Source organism: Strix uralensis, chromosome 1 (assembly GCF_047716275.1).
Source record: "Strix uralensis isolate ZFMK-TIS-50842 chromosome 1, bStrUra1, whole genome shotgun sequence".
Taxonomy (NCBI): domain Eukaryota; kingdom Metazoa; phylum Chordata; class Aves; order Strigiformes; family Strigidae; genus Strix; species Strix uralensis.
In genome coordinates, this window is record NC_133972.1 from 143,057,644 (window position 1) to 143,085,012 (window position 27,369).

At 43.3% G+C, this 27,369-nt stretch overlaps 1 protein-coding gene across 2 annotated transcripts in view; it reads right to left on the bottom strand.

The window, feature by feature from the left end:
- The window catches only part of ZNF704 (zinc finger protein 704), a 110,951-nt gene extending 84,578 nt beyond the window's left edge, over nucleotides 1–26,373 (bottom strand). For both annotated transcript variants that reach the window (XM_074883533.1, XM_074883525.1), the window contains exons 1-2: nucleotides 26,077–26,373; nucleotides 5,106–5,353 (exon numbers count right to left, since the gene is read on the bottom strand). In XM_074883533.1, the coding sequence (XP_074739634.1) occupies nucleotides 5,106–5,353; nucleotides 26,077–26,358 (530 nt within the window). In that variant the 5' untranslated portion in view covers nucleotides 26,359–26,373. The remainder of the gene's footprint in view (nucleotides 1–5,105; nucleotides 5,354–26,076) is intronic.
- Nucleotides 26,374–27,369: the final 996 nt, after the last annotated feature.

Here is a 27,369-nt window from a genome sequence, read left to right on the forward strand (position 1 = left end):
TTTCTGTAGCTATTCTAGAAGAACATAAAGAGTCAAAGGCAGAGAGAATTCCTAGAGACGTTTCATTTACTTTATTTCAATTATTTCACACATTCTTCCATTAAATGATAAACTAATTAGTAGATAAAATATAGGTACATGAATAAAAATTAATTTTGCGGTTATTGAGCAACTTTTTTTATATAAAAGAAACAAAGGATAGCAAAATCCAATATATTATTGTCATGGCAAATGTCACTGCTTAATAGCAGTGAATCAGAAGAGCACAGGAACTAGAAGGTTTTACTGCACAATAGCTATTTTCCCACTATAGGAAGTGCTTAAGCAGCTGAGGTTTAGCTTTGGCTTGTCCTTTAAGAGCACAAACTTAACATAGAAAAAGTTAGCCAGTTAGAAAGTTTGTATTTCTTTCTTTTTTTTTCAGAGAAGATAGGGTACAGGAGGACTGGGAAAAAGGAGAATGAAGTAGCAAGGGGATAACACAAATTTCACAATATTTTGAGTTCATCTAGCAAAAGGTTAACAAAAGCAAAACTATTCAAACACTGCCACCCATCAGAGGGGTGGGAGTGATACCTGCCTAGTTCCTTTAATTCTCTTAACCTTTCAGATGTTTCCAGTTACCCAGAAAGGACACCACTTCTGACACTAATACATGTAAGTTTTGAAGGGTTTCATGCAGAAGGTCAATGCACTTCTATCTTAAAGGACCTTTAACCCCATCACCATTTCCTGACATTTATTCCCAAATTTTACTCAAAAAAAGGAAACTTCACCCCTTGTTCTCCATCGCCCACCCTTCCATCCTCATCCTTCAAGAGGCAGCAGCCATTCCCCACGTGTCTGACCTGCACTAGGTCCCTACATCATGACTCACACCCCCACACCCATCGTATCAGCAGCCCGGGCTTTTTCTCTTGTCAACTTGCTTTGGGAGTAAGTGTGCATTATGGTAATTAACTGATGAAAATACAAATAAGCAGAATCGCTCTGTTAAATTCCACACCACTGCCTACTGGGGACATCATCTTTGATTACATCTGACCTCTACAGATGTAGCTGCCCGAAACACTGGTAGACCTGTGCTTGCTTCTGCCCACAAGGCAAGGCAATTAGTCCCTCGGTGATACCACTGTCTGTTTAGAAAATGAACTTTCACTATGCAGATCCTAGGGATCTGGGCTGTGTTTGATTGCTCATGTTTGAACTGGAAGGTCAGTCTAAAGCATATTCTCCTTTGTGGTACAGAGAGCATCTCAATTCTCAGAGATAACTGCAGTTTATAGTCGAGTGGTCAGACACCCTTCTCCAAGACAGAAGTCCTTTATGCACCAAAACTACCAATAACTTTAAAGGGGAAGTAAGGAATTCAAATTTCCTTATTAAATAATTCATTTACTCAAGCTGAACAGTTTAATTTATGCTCATCTGAGTTTCAGAAGTAGGAAAGCTATTTATTTTACATAAATTTTGTTCAAAATGACCCAGTGAAGAAATCTGAAAAGGGAAAGACGTAAAGCTGTTAACCTCTTATTCCATTTTTGCATTCCAAAACATAAAAATCAGTAAGAAAAAGTCATGGTCTGTTCTTATTTTAATCCAAAAGACACTTCCAGTACAGCACATAAAGTAGAAAGGTCTGAAGTATTTTTGCAAGCTGAAATAGAAAATGTAAACAATGAACTTTAAAAATTAAGTTGATTTCAATGTTAAAATTCTCCTGCATGCAATAAAATATTTATTTCAGGTCTGCTACATTTAGCCTGACACTATTATTTTCAAAAGCTGCCCTATGAAGCACCTTGAATATGACAGGATTTTGATGGTTAAGACACCTCCCTTGTACACCAGAGACTCTAGTTCAGGTCCTTGCTCCAAATACAACAACAAAAGAAGCTGAACCCACACCTTCCACGCTCCAGTCAAGTGTGTAACTGTTGGACTATTAATTAGATCTCATTAATAGCTATCATTAATTGTTGTATTAATTACTTAGATCTACCCCTTCTGTCCAGATTTCATTAACAAACAAAATTCTGAAGTGTCCATGATTTCCATTAGTTTCCCATGTTCCTGCACATGCGACAGCCACCAGCCTGTCCCTGCTTAACAGTTCCATCTTCTGTAATTTCAGTGCACCTGAGTACCAATCACCTGAAACACCAGGGACTCAATTAAGATATTTTCACATTTCTAAAATTTTAAAGCCTGTAAGCAATAACAAAAGCCCTGCAGCTGAATGCCTCAGAAGCAACAATTATTATGCCCGTGTTTTCTGAACTGTTACTTATTTTGGATACAGTGCCTCACAAAGATTTTCATTCTTATTCATTGAGATCCTTAAAACTAGGTAAGATGGGATGGGCTTTGTTTCCCTTTGTAGTCAAAGTCAAGTATACTTATCCATGTTACCAGCTCTTTTGCAGACACTTTCAGAGCTCTTATGGAGATACTCATATGCCCTTCTTCATAAGGATTCTGCAGTATGATAAACTTCTGTCTCAAAATCACTTACTTAGTGTCCAGGGTTTAGCAGGATACTGCAAAATGCAATGTTATCCTTTACCTTGGCATCTGCAGTAAAGTGGGTAACCTTCCCAGCTTCACTAAGGTTTTAAAACTAAATACATAGCAAGCTTCATTTCCATAACATTTTTCTACTTCAAAATGATAGCTGAAAGTTTTTGGTAAAGAGGGTGTATGTAGCAAGAAGAAACTGAAGATCATATTAAACTCCTTATTTCTCCCACGCTTTTGTAAACATCATCTGATTAGTTCAAGATGACCTTACACAACTGGATACAACAAATAATCTGTGAAGTCAATCAGCAAGCTGCAAAGGCAGATAGATGTTCTCATCAGAAGACAAGACAGTTGACCCAACAAGTCCTGTCAGGTGGAGAACAGTGGAGGAATTCACCTCTGGGGAACATGCAACTCCATCAGTGCAGTCGAAAACAGAAAACTGGAAGAGGCTTATAAAGAGGCAGGAGAACGTCAAATGCCTTGACTTGCACTTCTCAGAGAATATGACTTAAGAATCAAACTATATGAAGAGAAAGAGAGACTAGGTATTTCTACTTCATTCTCTAATTCTGCTAATGCAGCAGCTCAACCTGCACGTCTGAAAACATGCAATAACATAATATGATCATTTATCTGTTCACAACAAAATACAGGAACAATGAACTATTTCAGAAGACACCCTTGCAAATGAACATATTTCCTGTCATCTTAAGTATCTTATGCTCCCAACCAGTGTCACAATTAGTCTTAAGAAGGCATTGAAGATGTTTATTCATTCTCTTTTCCACCTGTTGCGGAAAAAAATGTCCATCCCTCCAAGGAGGGATCTTGCAGTTACAGAAAAGGGGAGATCAACTCCTTCTTCAAGTGCATTATCTGCATGAAGCCACACAAAAAGGCACTTAAATCCTGTACCTTGGCTGCCTGAATTGTAAAATGGAAATGCTAACATATGGTTTGGGCAGGAGGTTGGACTAGGTGACTTCCTGAAGTCCCTGCTGACCTGAATTTTCTGATGATCCTATTCGATTTGAGACACATAAGCATGAATGAGAAGGGCACTCAGCCATGACAGGGTTGATTACCGGTGAAAATCTCAAATAAGTATCCTAACATTTTCAAGCTTTTAATGCATAGCTTTTTACTAGACACACATGGGCAAAAAAAATCCTGTCAAAACACTCATAACTTTGCCATTTTCACAAGTGCCATATATGAGAGCCAGGGGAAAACGACGGTCATCCTGTTCTGGATGATGTGGCAGAACCTGTTGGTTTATGTTGGTTTTTAGAAAGCAAACAAACCAAAAACCAACAAAACATCCAGTCTGACTACATCTATTTTAAGTGGCACTATAAATTCAGAAGAGTTTTCACTGAATATTATGTGCAAGCGAATTTATCAGGCAGGTTAAGAAAAAATCTTTGCAGACAGACTGCTGCCACATAAAATCACAAACAACAGAAAGAAAAAGAAAAAGCACTTGTCAACTTGCAACACAGAATACCCAATTTGTTGTCAGTTTTTCACCATTGATACAAGTGAGTCTGTTTAGCGTTACTGGATATGTTTCTTCTACACTAATGTTCAGCATTTCATAGAGGAGTCATTCCCTTTCTCTCTCAAAGCAGTGAAGTCCTTTCCCAAAGTTCAAGGTTCTAGACTCTGTATTTTTGAGCCCTTCTCTTTAAATCACTAGCCAGTACAAAATTCTCATTCATCCTTCTCTCAGTATTATTCTACTTCAGTATCAGGAAGTAAAAAAAATTAAACAAATAAACCTTGAATTTTTCTGCTGTGATATACGTCAAGTCTCAGATTAAAGAACAATTTTTTTTCTCAAAATAATTTTCTATAAATAGTTTATAATTAGAAGTGTAACTGCCCAGATGCAAATGCTGAAGACACAAATATTTATGTGCATTCATAACAGATTCTCAAGGAATAACAATTCAAAAAGCAATACCAAAATCCCCAAATCCTCATTTTATACAAGTTTGATTTTCCTGCATTGGCCTTTCCTCACTATTTTTTTCTATTTATTAATTTCATAGACCACATTATGACCCAGCTGTACACCTTTACAGGGATAATAGAACATAAGATACTACATCCTCACTATGCAGCATTAAGTTGCTGCACACTCCCCTGAATATAAAGTCGCTGCAGGTATGGCAGTAAAGAAGAACTGTCAGCAGGTAAGCTGATGCTGCGTCTAATTTAGAAGACTACTTCTCAGGATGAAGCTGGGTCAACAATCTCTTCCTGTTAAGACACTTCCTCTTCTGAGAGTACTTCAGTTGCAGCGTGTTAGAAAGGCAAAAACACTGCAAAAGCCATACAAAGTCCTACACTGCAGATGGTCTCAGTTTCTGCTACTGGTATGTTCAATCTTCTAGCAGATCTCTCAAGCAGTGGAGTTGTGATTGACTTTGGACTGCTTGGGCACAAATAGTACTCTTACCAGTTCATTGTACTGCTTACCAAATTTGCCTCTAATATCCCATTTAAAAAAAAAAAAGGAGAAAAAAAAAAAGCAGCTTAAAACAAAACACAACAAATCTCCCAACTTTCCTTACCTTGCTGGAGGCACATCAATATTTGAAGAAACAACCTTGCGCTTCTGTTCCAGAAGACAAACAGAACGAGTGTTTTCCTTTTCATACTCATGAGCTCTGTTTGGTTTTTTGGTCTCTGCTGTTTTTAAATCTTCCTCCTTTGTGGTGAACAGGAGAAACTGTTGGTCTGGCAGTTTTTGACTGATGTCACTTTTTACATCGTCCTGTTGAAATGCAGGGAAGGTCATTTCACGCTTGATGCTGGCTGCCTGTAAAATTAAAAGCAATTATTAAATTTTCATCTAATTCTCCTAAAATGTAGGGGGGGGGGGGGGGGGGGGGGGGACACGACACCCAATACCCACAGGCATTTACTCCTAATTAGTTCTTTGAATCAGAGAATACCATTTCTTTGCCCTTCATAAATTCTGAAACTGACATTAATTTCTCCACAGTGTTGAAGACTATCCAGGAAAATAAGCAATCCTTGTCCATTTGATAAAGCAATCCATTACCTCTTAATGCTAAATCAAAAAGGCATTTGAATTAGAATATCAGAAACCACAGTATATACAACATATATTTAACATACACACATCTGTACTGCATAACTATGCAAAAGAAATCCTAGCTGCCTTCCTCCTAAAATTCCAGGAAAAACAGGCAGAATTTACCCAGATTTTAAAAGGCAACCAAGAAATTAAAGCGCTTCCAACAGCCACTTACTGGGTTCTTTAACAGTTGTATTTCTAAAGAGGGTTTCTCAATGAGCCTAAAAATAATTCACTATGATCCAACTCAGCTGCTGGAAGGCAAAGGGGAGAAAGTAATACCAGCAGGATCTCTGCAAGGAGCCCAGACAGCTCCACCACAGATGGCCAGCGGTGAGGAGCATGGACACACACAGAAGCAGTGTCACGTTGTCTCTTTGGCTGCCAAAGCTCCCCAGGCCTTCAGGCCTGCTGTTCCCATAAGCAAAGACTTCCCAAGCAAATAGGTATCCTTAACAAATACGCTACCTCTACGGCATACAATGTGTTGGTGTTTATAAAGCAAACTATTGCAGGGTTACAGTGTAGAGCATGGAAAGTCAACAGAACCAAGCCACTCTCCCATGCCAGCAAGCAAAACAAAGCCCATGATCTTCATTTTCCTCTGAAATATCATTCCCTGGCCACCTAAGCTTTCTCAGCTTCACAGGGCTGACCTATCTCACCCTCTGTTGCAAGCCTCTTGTCCTGGGCCAAGCTCCTCCAGACCCTCAGGCTAGCTTCCTTGTGTCCCTGTGAACAGGTGTGGAAGAGACAAAGCCTACCAGAAGCATCTGCTAATAGAGTTATTTCTAGACATCTAGGTTTTTAACATCAGGAGCTTTAACTGCTAACTTGACAGAAGTCCAGGAGATCTACTAGGGCAGCAACCCTCCACCCAGCCCAAACAGCCAAGCAAAATACATCCCAACAAAATGGCTGCTTGTCCTGCCGAGCAGAGGTACTTCCACACTACAAGCACCACCTCAGAGAAATCCAGAAGCCTTCTAGGACTTGCAAACTGCATTTTTAGATACTTGTAAATTATTGCTGATCTTTGCAGTGAAGAAATCCAGTATGTGTCACCCTCAGATAGTAACAACACCAATAAGCTGAAATTCCTATGTAAACTCTTCCGGTTTACTCCTCCTCCTTTTATCATCCAAAAAAATTAATGAATGTATATGTGTATATATTTATGCATAAAAATAAATAAAAATATATTCCTCACCCCACAAATCTCCCCATTTGTAGCTTTCAAACCTTGGCAGGTAAAAAAATGCTGCAAACTATTTTAAGTTCACAGGAAAGACAATCTTGCCAAGGTAATTTTGTTTTGTTCTGTAAAGTACATGTCATCACTAATACATAAATACTTAGGACCAATGATTTAATTGTCTCATTCTAGTGTTTCCATGGAAAGGCTTTCAGTAGTTGCTTCAAGAACAAAAATCGAATTGTTACTTTATGAATGTAAAAAGTAGGAAGAATCAGTCATTTTACACTTCTTCACACACAAACAGATGACACATTACCAAGCAAATCTGCATGGAAGACAAAACAGTCAGCATGTGATCACACAGAATTAGGAGAAGACATATAAACAATACAAATTCAATTCCGATTTAATGATTTTTTTTTAAAATGTAGATTTACAGTAAGCCCTTTCCTGAGGGTCTGAAGATCTTAACACATGCTGAGTTGCCTTCAATTTTCATCAAAATTAATTTAGAAATTATGCACTACAGCAAAAAAAAAAAAAGCCTCAAAACAGCCAGGTTCCAATATCCAGTCCCTAGAAATTATAGAATGCCAAACGAAGATACATATAAGACTTGAATTCCACTCCCTCCGTTGCCATATGGTCTTCCATTGCATGACCACATATCTTTTCCTCACTCCCCAGGATTTCCACCTTATCCGGTGCAGAGGACAGTGCTGCGCAGTGGAAGAGCAGCTACACCCGCTGTGTGTGGTAGGGTGCTGGTGTGTGGTAGGGTGCTGGTGCGTACACCTATGAGGCAGCACCCAGCAGTTTCCTCCTTGCTCTGCATAACCCTTAGTGGAGAGAGCACTGAGAGTGTGGGAGGGGGGCAGCCTCCTTTCTTCCCTACTCTTCAATGCCAGACTGAATACAGTATTCATTGGGATGATTTTTTTTTTTAACCCAATAAATCCATGATTTTACCAAAGAGAAAAAAATTTTTTTTCCTCAATTTATGGAACTGTAATATTTTAATCAGTTCCAGCAAATATACTGTGCCATACATTATTAAGTTTTCTTTACAGACCTAAACAGCGATGACAAAAGGTTGCAGACGCAGACTACAGCTGTACAAATAAAGCCTAAAATGTAAAGAGCAGAGTACCTGTACTGTGATACCAGATAATCTATTCATATATATCAAAATTACTCACATCCAGTTCAAATACATTCAAGTAACTGCTTAGTTTTCATGTGTCAATGTGACATAATTGCCAGTCCCATGCAAGCGTATGAAAGTGAGGAATGACAAAAACCACAGAAGCAAGGGCTCAGGTTGCAGAGCTGCCACCAAGCAGTTCCTTTGGCTAAACAGCCACGAACAGAAGACGACCAAATCCAATCCTCAGACTAACCCTCTTCCTCTCCTTCAGTTTTCAGCAGACATTTGGAAATATTAACCTCTTTCTAAACTTTCCCTTGAGAGCTACTACAGATAAAGAATGTTTTCTGCTTGAAAAGCAGGTGATCATGAGAGAAAGCCAAGAGTTTCCCTCGGTGGCCACTCTCCATCAGCTTGCTCCAGCTTCATAGATAGTTTTTCTATTTTAATTCTTCCATGTCTACAGGAGCCATTTCCACTGGAGACACCTGCTCTATCTGGAAGGGTACAGGGTCTTTTGCTGGAAATCCAACCACCTACACAAGCAGCTGTTGATGTGGGGAGTGCCAAGGGCCACAGTCACTTGACTGATCAGGTTCCTTGCTCTGTGGCAAATACATCAACTAACTACCAGGATCCCTCTGCTTCACCACCACTCACAGTTCAGAGATAACACAGACAACTTCCAGTATCTTTCCAGATAAGTTAACTGTTCTGTCATATCAGGAACTTTTTTTTGTTTTGTCAAAGATCCTTCATATTCTTTTAACCACTTTGAGGCTTGTAGTGGTCCTCTAAGTACATAACATATTTCAGTAAAAATTTCATGGAAGGTCTAGTCCAAGCAGATGCAGCCTGTCTTGCAGCCAGCCACGCGTTAACACTGTAACATCAATTTATTTCACCTTACTTCCAATACTTCGCTTTTCTCTCTCCTTAGTTGTTCTCAAACTCCATGATTATGTTGTTCCCAAATGGTTTGTCTTTTCTTGTCATCACACCCACATATTTGCCACCTTACTGCTTCCAGTATCAACTGCTGATAAAAACTTACACATTTTTTTTCCATACACTTGAAAAATCATCACTCATACAAGCCATTTTATAATAGCCTGGTTTTCTGTGCAATTCATTGCATATGTTAAGCCATTAGCAACCTTCAGCTTACTTTCAACTGAGTCCTTTGCAGCCTCGCCTCAGGCAACTAACATCGCTTGGAAGTTCAGTCACAGAATCAGGAGTTATAAACCATCTGCAAATTTTAGAAACTAGCTTTGTTTCTGTCTGCAGTTACCTGCACCTGCCTTTGACAACTTCCCTCCCATCACCACTGTGCAAGGGAAACTTTTCATATGCAGCTGCTTGGCTCAGTATTACCTGCACCTTCCTTGCTGGAGCTCAGCCTTGGCACCGTCCCACGCCTGGGATCTATTCTGCCTTTTATTCCTTCCACTGTTTCTCAGCAAGCGCTGGCCTTCCCACTCCCTCTCCTCTGAGTTTTCAACACCTAATAGCAACACCATTTCCATGGACTTCTTCAAAGGCGTGAGTCTTCCCTTGCTCATGTTGAAATACTATCGCTCGCCAAGCGCAGCAGCACGGTGCTGTGGCAGTCCTACTCTTGCAGACCGAGAGAGGCGCCACTTCAACCAGGGATCTTCCTGCAATCAGGAAGATTGAATTCAACCTGGTAATCAAGACTGGAGGACCAATTCCACCTGGTAATCTTCCTGCAAAAACTGAAAGTCATTTCTCGCTGTGGTTTCTAAGCAGAAACTTTATTAAACAAAAAAAAGGAAAGTGTTTTAGTTTCTGTTTTGAAGTTGTCAAGACAATGGTATATATTTAGGTTCAGGGTTTTACTTTTAAGTTCTTGCTCGATTCACTGTTACTATTTAAGTGATGAAGTTTACTCCACGTGACAGCTAAATGATTACCACAGTTAATATTTTCAGCAGTATATTAATAATTTTTCATTGCCAGAGCCATCTTAACCTGCCTATAGAAACTTGTATTTGGTGCTATCTTGTCATAACCAAGTTGCTAGTCCTGAACTCCACGTGCCCCAATCTAGACCACAGGTTGCAATGGAAGTCCTGCCCAAATTAAAGCATATGCAACATCTACACAAATTTTGAGGAATTTAGAGAAATTTTTCTTTATTCTTTACTGAGAATGTGCAGACTGCAATTTTTCAATAGTTTAGGCCTTAACTTATCTGCAGTCAATTTTTGTTATGTCCAAAAGCACATCCTGATAAGATGCTCACATTGCAGTCAAACTTCATTCTTTTCCAATTTCAGTTAAATTTCAGCTTGGATTTTGCTCTGAACAGCAAAAAAATTATTGATCAAACAGACAGATCAAGTATTGAACCACCCAGTCAAAGGATCAGTAAATACTAGAATAAGTAGACCTATCATATTTATATGCAAATACAGAGCCTTACATCTGACAGACTATATATGTCATCTCTTGAGTACAATCTGACTGGGCTTTAGCATCCTCCCTTGCTTCTCGTGCACTGCTGCTTAAAAACCTGAAGTTATTTATTTTCAAATAGTTTACTAGCATTTAACGGGCATTAAGATGCCTGTGTTTCCTATACAATAAAAACTATTAAACTCCCAAGAATATTAGCAACATTTACCTCTATGTGACCCAACTATATAGAAATATGCCTTCAAATGTAAAAACTGACTCCCACCTACATTCTTTCAAATTTCCTATTTTTTTGTGCAGCACCTTTGGATCCAGGTGGGCACACCAGGAGCACAGACCTCATTTTTAACAAGCTTTGTAATGGTCTACACAAGACAGGTGGCAATAGAAAAAAACTATTAAAAGAATTACCATGACACATACCATGCCTACTTTGCTAACAGTTTTACAAAGAACTCAGGGGCTGATTTACCGACAAGGAGCCGGGCAGCGGACACTGGATGTGACGGAAGTGCACAAGCAGAAATCAGCGGCCCAGCACAGAGCATCGCTCACCCAAGCAGCACTGCCTCCAACCCTGTGACTCAATGTAGCGTCTTCAACGAAGCTGCACCGATTTATGCCAGCTGAAGAAGATCTGGCCACACGCGTGATCACGGCTGCCTGCCAAGAAGCAGGCCAGCAAACAGAGGCTCGGCAGAGCAAGGCTTGTGTTACGCTGTCAGGCAGCAGGATGGGCAGCGAGAGCCCAGCAGGCTCCTCTCATCTTCTGAGGGGACACTGGCTAACTCCTATTTCTCCTCACATTGTCTACTGGGATTCTGGAAGGGCTTATATGTCTGAGAAAGTCCCCTCTGCGCACAGTTTGAATCCTAGAGGCCTGGGTAAATTAAATAATCTTGCGACTGTGGCCTATTTTTTGCCATTATGTTTTGTTCGTATAGATAAAAGAGCTCATTTTACAACAACAGAAAAAAAAGTACCTCTAAAAAACATTAAAAATATTTTACAAGGGTGGAGGGAAGTATCTGTACAGAAGTTAACTGCATCCAAAACACCCTGTAAAAAAAAACCACACCTAGTGGGAATATGCTTTGGGAAACTAGCTGCTTAAAAAACCTCTCCTTATCTTATTATTATCCTGATGCCCTTGCCATATTTCCATTTTTGTACAAACTTCCTTTTCTCCCTCAACCTGTAAAATTATACTTCCTTTGCTTCAGTTACAGGCTACCGTAACCAGACTCAACCACAGTGACACTTCATTCCAAAACCAACAAGATACCTCACAAGCCACACTGGCTGCTTTCCAGATCAGGGGGAGGCAGGAGACGAGGGGGAACATGCTAATCGAAAAACCCCCACTTCAACAATAGTCACCCAACACACTGCTCCAATTCTGGATAAATTTGCATTGTCAACAGATAAATAGTTTTAAATTAATTGTGAGCCCTAAGCCTAAGTACAATATTAACACTATATAGCTGTTAAAGAAGACACAGTTCGAGATGAGGATTTTTTTATTTCCATCTGATTTACCATACAGTCAGTTGGTCTAAGTCCATCCAAAAACTCTTCTGATTAAACACCAATTAAAAAAACCCACCAATAGCTACAAGACGGTTTAGCACCAGCCAACCTGCCATAACACTGTTGTTTTTTATAATCAATTTTTTCATACTGACTTTGTGACCATCTCTTTCCATTTTCTGAAATAGATGTAAGCATGCTAAGTGTTAGGGACTGCCAATAAAACTTCCATCTGGTAAGGAAACAAAAGTCACGGGATTTTTTTTTAAACAAGGCTTTAGCAACATTTTTGATCCACTACAGAACAAATAGGCAGCTCAATGGGGCAAATGAAAAAAGGAATCAATATATTTCAGCCTAACATATTAATGAAAAACAATAATGAAATGTATATATTTAACATAATACACATTTTAAAAGTTCAGCCAAAACAAGAGCTCAATAACTGCAAGACTCTTTTCAGGCCAGCCTGAACAGCTAGGCTATGCTCTAGGGACAGGGATAAACCACTGAACAAGAAAGAAATCAAGAGTAAAGTTCACAGCAAAATACAACAAGCAGCAATAAGAAACACTGAACTTATTACCAAGATAACATCATGCAAGTAAAAAATATTTAAATTAAATCCCCAGAAAGACAAAGGTTTTGGTTTATTTGTACTACTTCTACAGTATTTCCAGTTCAAGTTTCTGTAACAGAGGTTTTTTATGTTAAAATGCTATGATTTTTGCCATCCCAAACCAGCATCCTCACTGGAAGGAAAGAATGCATTGAATTTCCATTTCGCCAGAAATCTCTATTCATACCAGAATACAAAGAGATAAGACAGATTCTCATAATGATGCTTGGAAATAATCTGCCCTGAATTTCAATGTATTACTACATTTTCGAGTATACTTTGCATTTAATTACTCACTTCACCAGTGGTTGCTCATTACACATAAACCATGTCAATCTAATCACTCTAAGCATTTGTAAACTGCTGTTCTCTAACAATACTGAAGATAATGCATTTTAAGGTCACAGTAAGTGTTCTTTACAATATATAGTATGCATTAATGTATAGTAATGTAGTACTCACTTTCAACCAGGCTAAGACAAAGTCCTTATCTTCACCATTTGACTGAATATACAAAACCACCTATAGAATATATTTTCTAGATATTAAAATACAAATCAAAACATTCATGTGGCCTGGATTCACAATACTGTATTAGGCAGCACAAACTGGAGTAAGCAAGAAGTTTCTACCCTTTCATCATCACGTGTATGTCAGCGCTTATTTGGCTAAACATAACTCATCTACAAAAACTGTGTACCCCAGCGCCAGTCTAAGGTGTTTCTGAATTATACATCATCTATCCAGATGAATGACAGAAATTTTCACTCCCACATTTGAAACTCAGTACCCATCCAAGTACTTGTTGTACCCGAAATAAAACAACGACCAACTTGTGACATCTGAAATTCTGCACTAACTGGCCCAAGAAGCATAGATGTTATTAAAACAGAGAGTTGTTACTAAGATTACAGGGGGAGACAGCGAGGAACACTGGGAATTCACAGCTCTTATCATACACCATTTTCAGGTCTAAACAAAAATGATTCAGAGATATTTGAGCCTTTTTCGCTCCACCACATAAACAAAGGGATGAAGATGTGAAAGTATGGCACTTTCTCTACCATCCCCTATAGTAGCCATAGTAAGTTCCTTACAGAAAAGTACATGACATGACTTCTAAAATAATCAGACACCAGTTAGTAACAATTACCAAGTATTAATACTAATTATTGAATGTGTACATCTTCAAAATTTGCTTGCAATGTTTAAGTCTCAAAGAAATAACTCTCTGCTCTCTATTCGATTCTCTGTATACGCCGCACATGCAAGTGGATGACTTGCAGTCACTGCTTTGTGAACTCGGCTAGCTGGGTTCAAGGGGACAATGGCCCCCAGGCATGGCATCTCTGGAAGGATCTCAGCAGAGGTCTTTCAGCCCTGTTTGTCTTTTCTTAAATAAAACAAGCCCCCGAGAAACACATTGCCTCTAAACATCTAAAAATAAAGAAGCTAATTTGAAAAGCCTTAAACAGAAGGGAAATGGACAACTATAGTTGCAAAACACAAGTTCATTTTTCATTTGGCTGTTTCTGCACTTCAAGCTTTGCTAAACACGCTCACCATCAAGTGCTTGGGTACTCCACCAAGCTAAAAAGGACTTAGCTGGCCAGGAACGGGCAGCTATAATTGCCTTCCCAATTATTGGTTTCACAAACAGGAAGTTTAAAATGAACTAAACCAATTATCACATTTCCTCACAGCGACGTACGTGCCTGGCCACGCAAGCAGAAAGGGTGCCTGCCAGGTAATAGGCTCCCCTTCACCTCTCCTGCAGCAAAAGCAACGTGAGCATTGCCCAGTGCTGCCAGGGCAAGTTGTGGACATGCACAGGACAGGAGAGGGACTGGAAATGTGTGCCCTGGGCTGGCCAAGGAGCACAGAAGGACAGAAGAGGAGGATACACATGGGTCTTGCTGGCCACCTCTGGGAAAGTTTGAAAAACTGGAATTGGAGACAAGAATGAGCGTGTTAATGTGGGGTGGCAGGGAAGTTCAAACAAACTTTTTTGTTCTTACTTCTATTATGCTACTGGTTGTAATTACAAGCTGTAATTAGTGAGCGCCATCAAATCAAGTGCTCTTGCTACACTGCCTGAAGCTCTGAAACCTCACATCAGGGTGTTTTCCATGGTACACCTACAAATATCTATTTTCTCTGAAATGGCAATTTTTCCTACTTGTAAGAGATGCATACAGCCTAGAAGTCTTAGAAGGCAGTGGGACACTACCTACTGTCTTTGCTGCCCTTAGTTTTGATTCTGTCTCCATTAAGAAGTTGTACACAACAGCTTAAGTTTCAAGTAGCTTAATACAGCCTTGTGTATAGATTACCTTATGGACAGAAATATCAATCTGGCCTGTATTTCCCAAATTTCACATGCAAATAAAATATCTTTAATTTCAACTATTTCAAGACCGTTGCTGAAGATGTATAAGAAGCTCCACTTATTTCTTTTTTCATTTGCTGGTGGTTTAGGATCAGTAAGGATGGCAGCAGTGCAAAGAAGAAGGGAGAAATACCATCACTTCTCCTATCATCTCATTCAGGATCAAGCAAGCAGAGCTCCCAAAAAGCAGACCATACAAGACACAGTGGAGAGCTCCCCAGCTTCGAAGATTTCGGAAATGCTGCCTCACTGCTCCTCAGTAAGAAACCTTGATCGGTTCATTTGCATTTGAAAGCCCTCCTCCTCTTGTCTGGATAGAGATATATAGCAAGCAGAGTATGCCTAGTGAAAAGAAAAATGGATTAGCTTTATTTGCAAGATCTCTTGCAAATAAAGTACAGAGAGGTGTGAGATTTCTAAGGTCAGAAGCAATTGTCTGACTTTAGAAGCAGCCAACCGAGATGAGATGCTGCAGATCCTAGATCACTTAAAAAGGTATGGAAATGTAATCTATTTGCCTTAACATCCTGGGAATAAAAAGACTTTGCTCCTTTTTTGTTTGTTTGCTTAAATTATGAGATTTCAGAGAAATTAAATCAAAGTAGTTCACAGATGTATTCAAGTGTTACAACTTCTGAATGAAATAGGTGCTATGAATGAAAGCTTCCAGGGGCAGTGCTGATCCCTGAAGCTGAGAGCCTGGAGGAGATATTACAAGATCAGAATTAAGGGCACATCCTTATCTCCTTTAACTGACCCTGAGGCTGGAAGTAGAAAGCATGGTCCTTCAGAGGAGTTGAACAAGCAAGGAGCATTGCCCCCAGTTAAAGAGATTCTCCCAAATCTATGTTTGGTTCTAGACAAAAGCATTTAGCAGTTCTCCTGTTCAGAGTGGGAAAGGTGCCAAAAAAGGAATTTATTTTTGGGTCTGACTACACAGAGAAGTAGTATCACAGAGTTTCATCTCATTATCCCCGGAAGCAACTGAGTAACACTAGCAGAAAACTGCAGAGTCCAAACATGACCTCCTCTTCCTCAGCCACTCCAGAAACCAGCCCTCTATCAAACCCCTAGAGGGATGCAACGATGTCTTATGGGAGAAGAGTCTTCACAAAGAACCTGAAGAACAATCAAGCTCAAAGTCAAGCACAGCCCAACCAGACAAGTGGCTGCTGGAGGAAGGCTTGCCCCTTTTCTCGCCTTCCCTGTCCTCCCTATGAATGCCCCAGCTGTGATAGCCCATCTTTTCCTCTGCACTATTGAGGAGCTTGATGAAGTCTTTCCCTGAGTCACCTTAACTTACTGAAGTAACAGAGTCTACAGACTCTGCTGCATATGTTTCCTACTGTTTCAGTAGCCCACAAAAGCACACAACGAATTCTGGCGCAAGCGCAAGGTAGTTAATGCATGGCTGGAAGCTGGAGGAAGGACAGAGAGGAATGGTAAACTTTACCTTTTTGGAACTGGTGAAACATTAAATCCTCTCACCGTGGCTCCACAAACACCATCTGGTTTTACCCAGTGCCCAGGCACAAAGCATGCTGTGCTGCAAAGGCTGCTGCTCCAGCGGAGACCTACCAGCACACAAAGAGAAACACCTGCAAGACCAACCACTTCTCTCCTGCCCTGAGAAAGTAAGGACAATTGTCTAGAACAGTGGTGGCCATGCCTGTTGAAGCAAAGTATCACTGTAAATCCTTAGCAACCACCAGTCAATTTTTCCACTTTTTCCATATAGCTCTGTAAGCCAGATGAGGACCACTTTCCATGGCCTTATGAGTCACAAGCTACAGAGGAACCATCACTAACCTAAGAGCAGCAAGAAGTGCATCACAGTGATCTCTTTAGAAGTATTTTAAAGTAGAAGAATCAGATTTTGTTCCTTTGGCAGTAGTTACATTTGTCACATTACATTAAAAAAAGAGACATTGAGAAGTATGAGGACAAAGGCATTTTTGATCTAAAGAAAGTTCTTTCCACCATTTCAAAGGGATAGCCATTATACATAAAAGATCAGATTGGTTCAAATGTTTAACTCGCCATCTTTACAAACTGTTATAGAAGGCAATTGCACAATTTGTTCTCTATGTCAGTTTGATGCAGGCATTAGCCACTTTATCTGCTGAAACAGAAAAAAAAATTAAATAACCATCCAGTCTTAGGAGTGCTGGTCATAATTGTGCTGCCTATCTAAAGTTCACGTAACCTTCTATACACGATGTTTAAAAAATACATTAAAGATGGTAAAATGATGAGCTATATAATTTCACACTTCAGTATCTAACCATTGAGGCATTTTACCTTCCCTCTGATTCTGTGTCCAGTGATCATAACAATCTTCTGTAATCTGAAGCAATACTGAAAAATGATTAGGACAGCTGTGGAAAGGTTTTAGAGGACTAATGGATTCACCCTTGTGGTGACATAATTGGGCCGAAATCCCTAATCTGCTTGAACTAGCAGGACTTTTCCATCAACTTCAGCTGGGACAGGATTTCATGGAAATGTGATTCTTCATGTTTTGCAAAAACACCAATAAAAATATCTGTATTTTTATCCTAAGTTCAAGCAACAGAAGTTGTTCAGTTTCCTGTCTTCATTAGTTTTGTTGTCAAACAACAAATACCACCCACACATGTACTTTTTAATACGAGACAAATGTCATCGCAATCATCATTTGGGATTGGAAAGTTTGGCAAGGTGCCAGAGCAGTGAAAGTGATCCCATCACAGATTGTTCAGCAACAACAATAACATCAAACTCCTACCTGCTTTGTTCGGCAACATGCTACAGTGAAAAACATCAACACACGTTTGTGAAACTGAACACCATAGCTGCTAATGAATGCTCTATTTATTCATTTTATATTTCCTGTTCAATTTTCACAAATAAACAAAAACACTAGTAAGAGTTTCTCTCTTAGCCTACCATCCCTCTGTAGTCCTTGGGCTGGCCTCAAGCAGCAGGAATGGTCAAGCTACTCACTATTTTTAGAAATAAGTAATTCAACAGATCACTTGAAAGTATTACAAGGCCAATGGGCACTCTCATTCTGAGGGGAAAAAAATTAAAAAAGCATCATTGCTCAATCCATAGCATTATTTACAGAGGACATCAGCCAGGACCAGCATGCTCCCTACTGTCCAAGCAGCAAAGCTCCCATCTTTGAGATGGCCAAGCGGCACACTTTGAGGCACACATTTATCCCAGAGTCTGCTAAGATCTCCCTGGTGCTTTCCCATCACTGTAATTTCTAATCTGTAGCTGGGAAAACACAGAGTAGGACTCGAGGGTTCAAAGCTGAACTGTTAGGCTTCTCTGTAACCTTGGGTCAGAAGCAAGGTTGAAAGAGCACAGGGTCAGGAAGGTTCAGATGGCCCATGCATCTGCACTTGTCACAGGACACTTTACAAATGTTAACTACCAGAGACCATGAAAAGCACCTTCTCAACACTTAGTTTTCAGATGCAAAAAAAGGCACTTCTATCTTCAAGAAGGACCCAAAGAACTACAAGCTGATGAGCCTCACCTGGATTCCCAGGAACATGATGGAGCAGCTAATCCTGGAAACCATTTCCAAGCATATGAAGGACAAGAAAATCATCACGAGTAGTCAGCATGAAGGGAAGTCATCCTTGGCCAGCCTGATGAACTTCTAGGATGAAATGTCTGGCCAGGTAGATGAGCAGTGGATATTCTCTAGCTAGACTTCAGGAAGGCTTTTGATGACAACTCCCATAACATTCTCATAGACAAGCTGTTGATGTACGGGCTGAATGAGCAGAAGTGAGGTGGGCATGAAACTGGTTGAATGGACGTGCCCTGAGGGTGTTGATCAGCACCACAAAGTCTAGCTGGAGGCCAGTAAATGGTGGTGTACCCCAGGGGTCAACATTGGATCCAGTCCTGTTCAAGATGGGGCAGAGCGCATCCTCAGCAAGTTTGCAGATGACACAGAACTGGGAGGAGTGGCTGACAGACCAGACGATCATACTGCCACCCAGAGAGACCTCCACAGGCTAGAGAAATGAGCCAGCAGGAACTTCATGAAGTTCACCAAGGGGAAATATGAAGTCCTGCACCTGGGGAGGAAGAACCCCAGGCACCAGTACATGCTGGGGGCTGCCCAGCTGGAAAGCAGCTTTGCAGAAAAGGTGCAGGGGTCCTGGTAGACACCAAGTTGAACATGAGCCAGAAATGTTCACTTGTGGCAAAGAAATTGAGTAGTGTCCTGGACTGCACTGGACAAAGTATTGCCAGCAGGTGGAGAGAGGTGATCCTGCCCCTCGACTCAGCACTGGTGAGGCCACACCTGGAGTGCTGGGTCCAGTTCTTGGGTCACCAGTACAGGGGAGACATGGACATACCAGACAGAGTCCAGCAAAGGGCCACCAGGATGGTGAAGGCACTGGAGCATCTCTCCTATGAGGAAAGGCTGAGAGAGCTGGAACTGTTCAGCCTGGAGAAGAGAAGGCTCAGGGGGGATCTTATTGATGTCTCTAAGTACCTGAAGGGAGGGTGCAAAGAAGACACAACCAGGCTCTTTTCACTGTTGCCCAGTGTCAGGACCAGAGGCAACGGGCACAAACTGAAACAGAGGAGGTTCCCTCTGAACATCAGGCAACACGTTTTCACTGTGAGGGTGACCGAGCATTGGCACAAGTTGCCCAGGAAGATTGTGGAGTCTCCACCCTTGGAGGTATTCAAAACCCATCTAGACATGGTCCTGGGCAGCCAGCTTTAGGTGGCCTTGCCTGAGAAGGAGGTGTGGACAAGATGACCTCCAGAGATCCCTTCCCAACAACCATTCCATGATAAAGACTGAGCAGCACATTTCTATCCACCGGCATCCTGAATCATTCTCAGCCAACTGATCATTCTCAACTGAAAACAGTCTAGCAAATAAGGATCAAAACTGTTAGGGCTTCACTGTACCTCTTTATCCTCACACAGTTACAGTCTTCTAATACTATTCCTTTTAAGGGAAAAGTGGTTATGCTTGGTCTGTGTCCAACAAACAACAACAACCACCACCAAATCACATCAAAAATCCTTAGCATATTACTCCCATTCATTCTTTATTATGGGAGAGTGGAGAAAAAATACCATCTTACAATCTCACCACCCCCAGCTCTGCCTTCAATAATCCAAACTACATATAAACTTTTTTTATTTTTAATAAGGAAGAAAAAAAATCCCAAGTCTAGTCATGCAGTTTCCAGACCAACTTCACTAGCCAAGTTTTCACTCAAGGACTACAATGAAGTTTGAAATTTAAAAATTAAGTTTATCTACTTATAAAAATATGGCTCAGCTGCTGGTGCTTAACCGCCTCTCATCTCACCCTTTAGTTGCTCCACACAGTCCATCAGTATCCAGTCATTATCTCTTGTGTTACTCTTCAACTTCATGGACGGGGGTAGAGCAGGGTCATGCTTGTTCTGAGTTTGTACATAGCCTAGCCTAACAGGATCCTGCTCCAAGATCAGAACATGAGTTCTGGCATTCTAATAACTACTAGTATTTATAAAAATATCTCTATTATTATTAGTCTGAGAAGGAACACTTCAGTTTACTCTTAATAAATGCAAGTTCCTAATGTGTCTTAGAGATCTCTCCACCACTAAGCAAATCCGGATTTTGAGTTTGCATTTTGCAAACTGTCTGCTAAAATATATTTGCACACATGTATGAAAGCTAAATTAAATAGCACTTTGCTAATCAAGCAAGAAAAAAAGTTTTGTTTTGCCCAAGATGAGTCTATAGTCCATTCAAACAGTAAAGATGAAAGTTTGATTTAAAAGACAACAATGAATTCATGTAACAGATTGCTTCCAGACAAACTCTGAAAATTCTTCCACATCCCATATATCACACAGATGTCTTGATCTTTAAAAAAAAAAAAAAAAAAAAAAAGGAAAAAAAAACCCACAAACAAAACAAACCACAAAAATCATGTCCAAAAGCATACTTTTTTCTGGACTACTACCAATATCTCCCATCCCCGCTCTAAAGCCTCTGGCACAGACTTGCATCCGTTCTGTGCTTTGTACTTGTTGCAAATTCCACTTTGCAAGGTGGGCAAAACTGAGCCCAATGTGCATGAAGCTCAAGTTTTGCTTACCCAGCTTGGGCTTTCATATTCCTCCTACATCACAGCACAGCTCTCTGGGCTTTTAGTTTTCAGACTCTTCATCTGCTCATTTCCCATGATTGTGGGAGCTGTGTATTTGCAGGAACAAATCCATTTACAGGAAATTCATCCTTCTGAACTACCAGGAAATGCTCACACATGCGCCAATATCTGGAATTAATATTCTCGTGTGCTTATGGTAAGGTAAAGGGCAGAGACCACAGCAACACAATGCTTGAGGAGCAGGAGCAGCCCCCATAGTCAGTTGGGTTAGAAATGTCTTGTGTCCATACTCCAAGTCTGGGGACAGAAATCGGGCTGGAGATAAAGTGGAGCTCAACTGTGCTGAACAGAAGAAAGCACTAATGCTTTTATTACTTATAACACCAGAGAAAACATTGCAACATGTTGGCAAGTTACCACAAGCCCATGTTCATTACGAGCCCAAATCCTCAATCATAGCACTCTAATGGTTTAAGGGCAAATTAGCATAGCTCTGCTACTTGCGGTGGGCTTGCTTGTAAGTACCAGATAAACTCAGCATCGCAGACCACTGATGAACCCAACTTCAAAACCTTCTCTCCGTATCACCGAAACCAGCAGTTTCTACGGAGTGAATTAACCCCAGCACAGTATTAACGCGGCTGCTTGTGGTATCTGAACCAAGCTCCATACAAAAGATTAAATAAACAGAACTGCAAATTAATCCATGCTTCAAGACAAAGTACTGGTAATTACACTATTTATTCTTTTTCATTTAATTTCAAATGGCTGGAAATCTAGATGCAGCCAAAGCAGCAAGTATGGGTTGTACAGAAAGAGTTTCACGTGCAAAATGAGCCTGTATAATCAGCACCTTGGTCTTATTTGTTTCCCTGTACAGATGAATGAACTAGTTCTGACAAAATAAGCAAGCCTAGCACTTCTCAACAAGGCTTTGCAGGCTCTCAAGGTCTCTCTGGCTGTCCTGCCATTACCCACCAGTTACACACAGCACACTCATGCCTCTTCTAGCATCGTGTTAAAATAGCAGGGGGAGAAGAGAGCAACAGAAGTGTTCTCCAGTGTCCTCCACGTGGACATCTATGAGGTGTGTTGGGTTTGTGTGTGGCAGGGTTTCGGTAGAGGGGGAGGGGCTACAGGGGTGGCTTCTGCGAGAAGCTTCTAGAAGCTTCCCTGGCTCCAAGTCAAACCCGCCTCTGGCCAGGGCCAAGCCAATCAGTGGTAGCACCTCTGTCATAACGTATTTAAAGAGGGGGAGAGCAAAGCAAAGTGTTGAGCAGAGTGCTGAGCAAAGAGGGGAGCAGAGTGGAAGAGTGAGATATGAGAGACACATCTATGCAGACACAAAGGTCAGTGAAAAAGGAGGGGGAGGAGGTGCTCCAGGCACTGGAGCAGAGCCTGTGGTGCAGCCCATGGTGAGGCAGGCTGTGCCCCTGCAGCCCGTGGAGGTTAACGGTGGAGCAGATGCCCACCTGCAGCCTGTGGAGGACCCCACACTGGGGCAGGCAGATGCACCCAAAGAAGGCCGGGACTCTTAAGGGAAGCCTGCTCTGGAGCAGTCTGTTGCTGAGAAGACCAGCCCACCACAGCTGGGACCCACCCTGGAGCAGTTCATGAAGAGCTGCAGTCTGTGGGAAGGACTCACACTGGAGCAGTTCATGGAGGACTGTCTCCCCTGGGAGGGGCCCCACGCTGGAACAGGGGAGGAGTGTGAGGAGTCCTGTCCCTGAGGAGGAAGGAGCAGCAGAGACAAGTGATAACTGACTGCAATCCCCACTCCCTGCCCCTCTGTGCTGCTGGGAGAAAGGAGGTAGAGAAATCAGGAGTGAAGTTAAGCCCAGGAAGAAGAGAGGGGTGGGGAGAAGCTGTTTTTAAGATTTAATTTTATTTCTCACTGTCCTACTCTGGTCTGATTGGGAAATTAGTAGTAGTGGTGCTAGTGTTCAAATTAAATTGATGGGGTTTTTTTGCAAGTCAAGTCTGTCTTTTGCCCGTGACTGTAATTGGTGAGTGAGCCCTCCCTGTTCATATCTTGATCCCCAAGCCTTTTGTTATATTTTCTCCTCCCCATCCCATTAGAGAAGTGAGCAGCCACATATGTTTAGTTGCCAGCTGGGCCTAAACCACAACATGTGGCTACAGCAATATAAAGAAACAATTTTTGTATCTTCCCTGTGACCAACAGTCTATCTCACTCTCTTTTTTGTCATATCTGTCCTCTCCTTTGAAGCCTTGAGAAATTGGAGAAATAAGATTTATCTTTATAAAGTACTTCCTCTCTCTCTACCCCTACGTTTAAGAGTGAGGGTCAAAAACATACGACGAGTGGTGTAACCACACAATGGACTTCTTCCTGGTAGAGACAACACAGCTTCAAGACCTGATGTGCAGGTACTTTTTTCATCTTGGCTAGGGGACCAAGTTCTCAGGCACCTTTAAAAAATATTAATTCCACTGCAGACCCTCTGATGCATTCATTCACGTATCACAAAAGCCACATAGAAGTGACTTTGTGAAGAGCGCATGAAACCTCTAGCTTTAAAATGCCACTACACCCAAGGGCACAGACATCCAGCGTACGTGTGCATCATCTGTATCTATACCAGACATCAAAACATTGTGTGCTGCTTTTTAATTGCATTATCTGGATAGTGTATACTGCAAAACCAGCACCCAGACCACTTTGCTTTCAAGTCTGATTAAATTCTGAAGCTCTTCAGGACATCTCTCGTTCTGAAGGGTATTGGACACTGCAACAATTTATGCCCTCTCTCAGCAGTGGACATCCCTTCAACTCCCTTTGCTCCCGGACCCCAACTCAGAAGGCCAGGTCCAGGAGTCAAATGCTGCTGACCCCATGCCAGTTCTCTGTTTGGCAAGAACTCCGTTTGATAAACCACAGCCAGATCATGCCAGTCTTATTACCCTCCCGCAGTTTTGCAGTTGGACCTCTGCATTCATTTTATGCCCATTTCTCTCACATTTAATCTGTTACTTGGAAGAATCCTTAGATTAAGCTTTATGTACTCCTACACTAACAATCCCTAAAGAAATATAAAGAAACCAAAGGCAATTTCTTTAAAATGTTAAATTGTAAGAGTTTTCTTAGTTTATAGTACTCAAAAGTATAAATAGTGAAAGCAAAAACTGACAGTCATGATGGTTAGAAATATTCTTCCGAACAGGGCAAGTAACTACACCTGGGTACCAAAGATGACTTGGGAGTTTATGATGTACACTAATCTAATACACATTACTCCACTCATCTCATCTAAGAGGCAGACATACTGTACAGGGAAGTAAATACATGCAAGCATTATGTTCTTATATGCACATATAGATTTAAGTACAAGGCAGAAATACCAGCAACCTTTACCTGTATTAACAGACCTACTATTCAAAACATGTTGAAGGCTAACAAAGAGTACAGTACACTCTGATAACCCACATTATATGCAGGTTATACCTATGTAATCCAGCTGCTATTTCAAATTATTGTGCTCCATTTGAGAATTTCACACTTTTTTCCTATTAGATACACAGGGGAAGTTTCTCTAAGCCTCCTCTGCCACTTGGGAGTTTCAGTGCGATGGGGAGACTGATGGGACCAGAAGCCCATTATGATGCCCTTCATCCTTAGACTACCAGTCAGGTGTCAAAAGGTTTTGTGGCAACAAAGTTGTCCCAGCTTGTCAGGCCTCAGTGGTACGGATGGTCTGACTCAGCCAGACCATAAACCACATGTCACGGCCCTTGACATGAAGAGCTGCAGAGCTACACAGACAGGGTCCAATGACCCAACTGGGCCAGACCGATCCTGCCACTGCTATAACAAACTTGCTCTGAAGCAATATGGGGATAACATGCATTTCTGCTGCTGCTTCCTTTTAGGTTTGGTTTTTTTTTTCTTTGTGGTTTGTTTGGTTTGGGTTTGTTTCCTTTTTTTTTTTTTTTTTCTGTGGATACAGGGAAGATCCCAATGGTAACATGGCACTACTACCAGGCCAACCGTGATCTCTTGTTAAGCAAAAAACATTATCTAGATTAAAACAAACAAACAAAAATCAATCCAAACGGATTCCCTTTAACCCTTCATACATATTTATGTTCCATAACCTGTGCACACATATCACGAGTCCTCTGTAGACCTATGCACAGAATTAACCCCACTACCCGTTTTATTCCAAGAGAAAAATAATTACAGAAAACCCCCCTCATGATAAAATAATTAAGCCTAAATCTGTGGGATGTCAGCCTGCAAGTGTGTTCAGCAGGTTGCTCCAAAACGCACCAAATTCAGAGGACTGCCTCAGCACACACTCGGATGGGAGTTGAAGCGGGCCTCTGCACAGTATCGCTCCTTCAGAAACTTTTCACGAACCGCCCACCCAGGTCTCCCCTCGGCGGCCACCTCCCTCGCAGGAGCCCCCCAGCACCGCCTAACCCACACACACCCCCCGTGGGCACGACCCTGCTCTTGAAGAAAACCCCTGTGCAAACGGCCAGGCTGAACACCTTCACCGCCCCGCCAGCAGCCCGGCTGCCGCGCACTTCACCCAGGAAAGTCTTTATTCTCAACGCTCAAACTCCTTCAGATACCGGCACTCCCCACGCACGCCCCCTTCGAACGGCGCAGCTGCCCGCACCGGCCGCCCCCGGGGCTCCGGAGCCGGCCCGCCGCCGCCTTCCCGGCGGGCCGCAGCGGGGCACCCGCTTCCTCTGGGACTTGCCGAGCCGGGCCCGTCCGCGCCCGCCCCGCAGCACCCCAGCCGCAGGCCGCCCCGCCGGGACGGGCCACGGCGGCCGGCCCCACCGCTCCGCCGGCCCAGCCCGGCCCGGCCCGGGACACCGGCCCGGCCCGGCCTGCCCCGCCCCGCCGGCCCGGCACCTCCCCCGGGCCCCTCCACCGGCTCCGGGCCGGGCCGGGCCGGGCGGCTGCCGCCACCGCCCCGCTCCCGCCCTGGCCCTCCCGGGACGCACCTTCAGGCTCCCGCGGACGGGGCCCTTGGCGTGGCCGGTCAGCGCCGGGGGGGGGCTCCCCAGGCCACCCTCCTCCTCCTCCTCTTCCTCCTCCACCTCCACCACCACGTCCTCGTCTTCGTCCTCCTCCTCCAGCGCCGCGGCGGAGCCCTCCCGCCGGGGCGGCCTCCAGGCGCTCTCGGGCTTGGGGGGCCGGACCCCGTCCGCCTGCGCGGCCGCCGGCCCCGCGCTCAGCCGCCGGCTGCCCATGCTGGAGCGCTTGGCCAAACGCCGCGCCTGCATGGTGCCTCCGCCCGGCCCGGCCCGGCCGCCTCCCGCCGCGCTCAGCCCCGGCCGCGGGCAGCGGCCCCGCCGCGGGCGCGCAGCGGCAGCGCCGAGCCCAAGGGGCGGCGGCGGCGCTCACCGGGGGACGGCGGTGGGTGTGTGCGGCGGGCACGCCGCGGCCATGGGGGCCCGCGGGCGCGGCGAGGCGGGCCCGGTGCCGGCGCGGCCGCCCCGCCGCTCGCCCACCTGCTCCCGCCGCCGCCCTCCTCCTCCTCCGCCACCGGCCTGCCCGCCCGGCCCGGCCCGGCCCGACTATCGGGCGCGGCGCGGGGTCCGCTCCCGCTCGCCCTTCCTCGCCGCCGCCGGTCCCCGGCACCAAAACCCGGACTGGATTCGCGCCGACCGCGGCTCCGCCAGGCGCTGCGCGGGGCGGCGGGGCCGCGCTGCCTCCGCCCGCGGCCGCGGGCGGGTTTCCCTGCGGAGCGGCGCCAGCCCCCGCCGCCCAGCTGCGGTACGGCGGGGGGAGCGGGGGGCCGTGCCGAGCCGGGCCTGCCGGCGCACCCCCCCGCCCCGCCGGCGTGGGGTCTGTTGGAACGGCGGGAGGGCCGGGGGTGCCCGCCAGCCTGGGCAGGAGGGACGGGCTGCCGGATGTCCCGGGCCTGGGTGAAACGAAGTGGTTTCACCTCTCTCCCAAAAAAACATAAATGGGAAAAAAATGTAACTTTTGGGAAGAAAGATGCGAAGAAACTGGGGGTTTGGGGGATGAAAAATTGAAGCAGAGGTGTCTACACCCTGCTGAGGAAAAAACTATCCAGGATGGTTAGGGGAATAATTTCCAGTTCAAATTGTAGTACTTCTGCACTTAAGCTTTAAAATACCTTTCTGAAAAGTTTTTTAAATTAAAATAGTTTCCAAACAGAGTTTTAACAGTCACGATTTAAATTTATTATAGGCTTCTATACTACTTATTAAAGCCTCCTGAGAGTGAGTTATACTTAAGGTTGTCACATGCTTTTCCTAACCTCTTCC